The 6,000-nt window shown below is 40.5% G+C and overlaps 1 protein-coding gene across 2 annotated transcripts in view; it reads left to right on the top strand.

Annotated features, from left to right (window-relative positions):
• LOC132524834 (T-cell receptor gamma chain C region C10.5) overlaps positions 1 to 6,000 on the top strand; it is a 36,547-nt gene continuing 30,547 nt past the window's right edge. The window contains exons 1-2 of one of the 2 annotated variants that reach the window (XM_060157310.1): positions 1 to 46; positions 167 to 483. In XM_060157310.1, the coding sequence (XP_060013293.1) occupies positions 1 to 46; positions 167 to 483 (363 nt within the window). Of the gene's footprint in view, positions 47 to 166; positions 491 to 6,000 lie in introns of both variants that reach the window. The other variant, XM_060157309.1, reaches the window with a different exon arrangement.

Here is a 6,000-nt window from a genome sequence, read left to right as displayed (position 1 = left end):
ATGCCGTCACTGTTCCACGTGCTCACTCTGACAGTCCTTGGGGCTTGTAAGTTGTTTTCTTCCCCTAATAGCCTTTGACCAATATTCTCTAATTTTGTCATTTTAAAAAATTCCAAGGTTCTGGTTTATTTACTCTCCTCCTTTTTTTTTTTTTTTTTTTTCCCAGTATGTGTGTATGGTGAAGGTCATCTAGAGCAACCTCAAGTCTCCACTACCAAAAAGCTGTCAAAAACAGCCCGGCTGGAATGCGTGGTATCTGGTGTAACCATTTCTGAAATGTCTGTATATTGGTATCAAGAAAGACCTGGTGAAGCCATACAGCACCTGCTACACATTTTATCTAACAACACCGTCAGAAGGGAATCAGACGTTACACTGGGCAAGTTTGAGGCAGACAAGAAACCCGAAACTTCTACGTCGACCCTCACCATTCACAATGTACAGGAACAAGACGCGGCCACCTACTATTGTGCCCTCTGGGAAGTGCACAGTAGCAGACATTAGAGTCACGTCATTCAATAAATGATCCTTGGGTTTTTTTTTTTTAACATCTTTATTGGAGTATAATTGCTTTACAGCGGTGTGTTAGTTTCTGCTTTATAACAAAGTGAATCAGCTATACATGAACATATATCCCTATATCTCCTCCCTCTTGCGTCTCCTTCCTACCCTCCCTATCCCACCCCTATAGGTGGTCACAAAAATCATTGGGTTTTCATTCACTATTGTGAGTTAGGAAACCACAGTTACCACCTGTATGCTTCTGTACAGTTTTCTAGATCAACTTTTATATAGGTGACTCTATGTGAAGTGGCCAAATCCTATATTTTCTTAGAGGAAGCTTTCAGAAGTATGTGCAAATAACCAGGGTTATGTTTTCAGGGAATCATCTTGCTCTCAACAGGCTTTCCCAGGGCACCCATGTTTACTTATCTGAGTCAATCTCCACTACTCACTCTTTTATTTTCTGCCAAGATATATATACCACGTTATCTGTGACATTTTCTTGTGAGTCAATTTGTATTTCATTAGTGTTTTTTATGATCTAGTTATCTCCTTGGATTAAAATAATGGATATTAGATTGAATGCTAATCATTTTCTCTTTTTTTGACCGCACCATGGCCACGGGACCAGGGATCGAACCCAGGCCCTCTGCAGTGGAAGTGCAGAGTCTTAACCACTGAACTGCCAGGAAAGTCCCTAAATGCTATTCATTTTCCTAGAGGCTAAAATGTAGCAAACACACCATGATCTAACCACAAGCAGGGCTGATTGCATAATAAATATATCAAATTCATGCCCTGGAATGGTGATATTTGATTTTGCACAAAACTTATAAATGCTGCTACTTATCGAGTCCAAGTCAAAGTCTACTTTGGATTGAGGTTTGGGGAGTCTTGCATTTTCTGGCTTAAGATTCCATTTATCCCACAATAAGTGTGTGACACTTTGAGCCAGGCGTTGTGCACAGCAGACATTGCAAATCTCATATGCTTTGTCAAAGCTGGAGGTCACTTCTGTAGAGCCCCCTTTCTGCTGCTGGGCTGCCACTCCCCAGTGAAATGACAGTCCCCAACTTAACTACGGTTCAGGGTTATAAGTCTCCCAGGAATGCTGGTTACTTCTAGCTCAGCTCATGGTTTATAATTCTTGTTGTTTTGCCATGATGAAACAAATATGATTTTTGTTTTCTTCAAATGTGATCTTATATAAAACAAATGAAAGTAGATTTGCTCTGGTTAAAAGAATGGAGGGATAAATAATTCTTAGGTTTGTCGTCTCAAATAGCTCTTACATTTTCTGATTCTTCAATAGTCAACAATTATCTGGCTACAGATAGGGTGTAGCCAAGCGGTGAAGACCTTGGCCTCTTGTATCCGAGAGACCTAGGTCTGACTTGGGCTCTGACATTTACTAGCTATGTGACAAGGCCGATCGCTGCTATCGCCCATGTCCTCACCTGTAAAATAGAGGTCCTCCTGGTTGTGTGAGCGTTCCTGAGATGACACATATTAAGGATTTGGTCCAGTGCTCAGCATACTGTGAGAACTCAGTAAACGTTAGCTAGTAACAAATGAAACAAACAAAGTAACGATGAGGGCAGCTATACGGACAGGAACACACACACACACACACACTCACACACACACACACACACACACACACACACACACACACACCTCTTTATATCCAGGTCTTAGCATCATATCTGTCATAGTGTGGCTGACTTACAGTTTAGTTAAAGAGAGATTAGCTAGCTATGAAGAAAGCCTGTTGAGAAGCCATCCCCAATCAATTTCAATCTAAGTTTCCAATCACAGGTCCCTAGTACCCTTAAGGCACACACAGGTGAGACTGACAGTGCTCTTGCTTATGGAGCAACAAGCCTTACGGGAGGAAAACAAGTCTATATTTGGAGTCACTTACTCCTCCTGCCTTCTTCTTTAGGTTAAAGTGAACTTCATCAAGGACACTTTGACAGCACACACCAAAGGCAAACCAGCCCGAGGCAAACCAGCCCCGTCCTAAGTAAACATTGGCAATTAAATGGTTCATAGAACATGGAAAGCATTTGATTAGCATGTACAGTACTGAATACAGAAGGGGCTCAATTAATGTCTGTTGAAGTGAGGTCTATATTTCCATTATTATTGAGGTGTTTGTATTACCCGATGGGTGGATGGGGGAATTTGTACAGATGGATGCCTGAAATCTCCTGATGACTTTGACTCAACTTAACTTTCTCTCACAGCTGAGGTGGGTGATTCACAATGACTTTGAGTAATAGAACCAACATTATATTATCGAATTAATGCTGAGTAAAGTCTAGGAAAACCTTAAAAATCATAAATCATATCATATCATATCATCTACTGCTAACTCCCTGTACATACTAGTACTGTGGGAATAGTGATGTCTGTTCACTAAGCGTCAACTTGGAAAAACCACAATTCTGAAAATTGCTAGGCCCACCTGGAAATCCATTTGATTCTTTTGTCTTGGGTGATCTTTACTTTCAGCCCTGAGAATGGGTTTAGAGCATCAGCCCAAGGTAGAGGAAAGGGTGCTAATTTGCAATGGTCACCTCTGGAGCTTGGGATCATAGATAATTTTTTTCTATGTCACTTCTGTGGCCCCTATATTGTCTAATAGAAAACTTTTATTACTTTTGAATTTTATTTCAAAATTTATTTTTAAAAAGAATTCGCACGTTTCATAATATTAAAAATACCTGGGAAACTTTTGAGCACTTAGAGAACATGAAATTTGATGGTTAGAAAGGCCTGTAATGGGCTCTGTCTTGACCATTTTTTTTCTCCCCTCTTCTCTAACAACTTTTGCTTCTTTACAAAATGAAATCTTGTTTTCTCTCTTGATTCCCAGTGATCCTGTCTGGCAAGTGAGAGACAGTGTTAATGCTCAGGGTGGCTTATTGGGCTTAAATGTCTTTTTTTTACCTTATTATAGACACTAAGTAGTACAGATAGTGCCAAAAATATGCAGTTTTCTTATTAACACTGTGCTACGACGTTCTTGCTTTCTTTACTTCTGTTTTGTCCAGATGCAGATGCCGTGATGAGCAAAAACTTCACACTTAATTACACAGGAGGGGTTTCTGTCTGCAAGGTTGTTTGGCACTCCTATTGCCTGAGAACGTGATCTTCTACCTCTCATGGAAGGTTGCTAGAAAATCAGCCTCATGTGATCTTCACCTGGAGAGTAGGGAGAAGATAGACTTTCGACCGGCTGTCGACGCAGAAGTCTAACCCCTATGGATTCCACTAATGGGCACATTGGAAATCGTTGATTTCCATTTAATTTCAGCCGATGGAATTTGAAGTTCAAAGAAACCATGACTGTGTCATCTGACAAAAGCATTCCTTCTTTGGGCACTAGGATTTCCAAGCCCTGAGGAAATAACAAAGAAACACATGCTCCTCTCTATGAAGTTTATCAACTAGAAAGCACAGAATTTAATGATACTTTCTCAACACCCGTCCAGTTTCCTGTTTTCTTACTGAAGGAGCAGTGGCACATCCTGTTCTGTTAGGGACGGGATCTTAGTGGCTTTGTGAAAAGTGAAATGAAACAAGCTTGATGAAACCTTCTTCTTACTCTTCAACTTATATTACTTATTTGGGGGCAAACATAACCCACTTTATTTGACCACGTGCTTGATTTCTTCCTTTTGCTCTTCCAGATTGACTGTCCACTTCTCTTAACTGTCCTGTGTGCCTTACGAGTCAGACCTTCATGGACTAGGTTAATGGTCTTATCTCTGGCTGCTGTTTGGGAGACTGGAAAGTGGGCAGAGAGTGAGGTCCGAGCTCCCTCCCTGACAGGTGGCCTTGGATTGGCTGCGTTCTCCTCCAGGGGCCAAGTATAGTGACATCTAACTGATAGCCAGAAGGTTTATGTCCAGGAACCAAAAGGTGAAAGTGCATGTGGACATTCCTTTTTATACAAATTTACCCAGTGGAGGGATGTGTTTCGTCTGCTCACACCCTGGGAGTCTCTCTCCTCCTTTTCCTGGGCCTCTTCCCTATCTGCTGCTTATCCTTTTTGGGCACTCAGCCTGGGCAGACAGGATGTATGGCTACAAATGTTCATCTGTTCTTCACTCATGCTGGGAACGTAAATTTGTTTCCCTATTTCTCAGATATGGTGAGGATTTTTTAATAAAGTAAATTCCAGTGAGATAAGTCAGACAGAGGAAGACAAATACTTATGTTATCACTTATATGTGGAATCTGAAAAATAAAACAAAAGAATGTGAATAACAAAATAGCAACAGACTCACAGGTATAGAGAACAAACTAGTGGTTACCAGTGTGGAGAGGGAGGTGGGGAGGGTAAGATAGGGGGATGGGTTTAAGAGATACAAGCTACTATGTACAGAATAATAAGCAAGAGCACAGAGAAACAGAGCTATTGTTTTGCAATAACTTTAAATGGAGTATAATCTATAAAAATACTGAATCACTGTGTTGTACACCTGAGGAAAGCATAATATAGCAAATCAACTATACTTCAAGAAAAAATAGAATTACCCATGCCACCAAAGAAAAAGTAATGTCTTATTTCTTGATTATTTTGCTTTTGGTTGGAAATGCTATTCCAATTGAAGCAAATGAAAATATTTAATAGCAGAAAGGAAACATATGTTTTCACTGTAGGGTATCCAGATATAACTTTCCATACCACACAGGAGCTGAAACCAAATCAGGCTTTTGAGGGTCAGATATTTACTTGAAAAAAAACCTTATTTAAGGTCAGTTATAATCAAAGAATTGCAACCACAGAGTAAATAAAATTCACAAAAGAAGATGAAATGAAGACCCAATATAATGGGCCCTGGGAACCTACAGTATCATTAGAGCCAAGACAATGAGCAAAAACACCCCTTATCATGACTTGTGACCACATCCTTCCCAACATGGAGCAACCTCGGTCCCAAGTCCAGATCTCAGCCCTGGCTAGACCTCAGCCTCAGCCTGCAGCACTTCCTGTGCTTCTCAGGTCGATGCCTCATATCAAAGGAAAGAGGAAAGGGAGTCTGATGGCTATCAGTTGTACCCCTACAGATGTTAATAACTGTGCCCCCAAAAGTCTGGTTTGACATCATTTCCTGTAGACATGGGCTCCTATTTAGAGAATATGTATGTTGAAATGGCCTGATTATCTCAGAGAGAAGAAAAGGCAAGGTGCATTATTTCATTTCCGAGAGATTTTCAGTAAGTGTGAAAAGCTCAGGCCAAAGGTACTGACAATGAACATAACGGAATTTACATCCATTTAGCTCCCAATGGCTGCCAGATAATGTGTTAGATGTCATATGTGTTCAGAAGCTTATGTGATTAAAAACTCTGCAAATAAGCATGTTTCATGGAAGAAGGAATTGATGCTTAGACAGAGGCAGCGATCAGTCCAAAAAAAGAGTCCGTGCTGTTTCAATTGCACTATTGGGCCACTTTGAATACCCTTAGTGTTTACTAACT

The sequence above is a fragment of the Lagenorhynchus albirostris genome, chromosome 8 (genome assembly GCF_949774975.1).
Source record: "Lagenorhynchus albirostris chromosome 8, mLagAlb1.1, whole genome shotgun sequence".
Classification (NCBI taxonomy): Eukaryota; Metazoa; Chordata; class Mammalia; order Artiodactyla; family Delphinidae; genus Lagenorhynchus; species Lagenorhynchus albirostris.
Note: the sequence above shows the minus strand (reverse complement) of the source record. Positions and strands in the feature narration are given on the sequence as shown.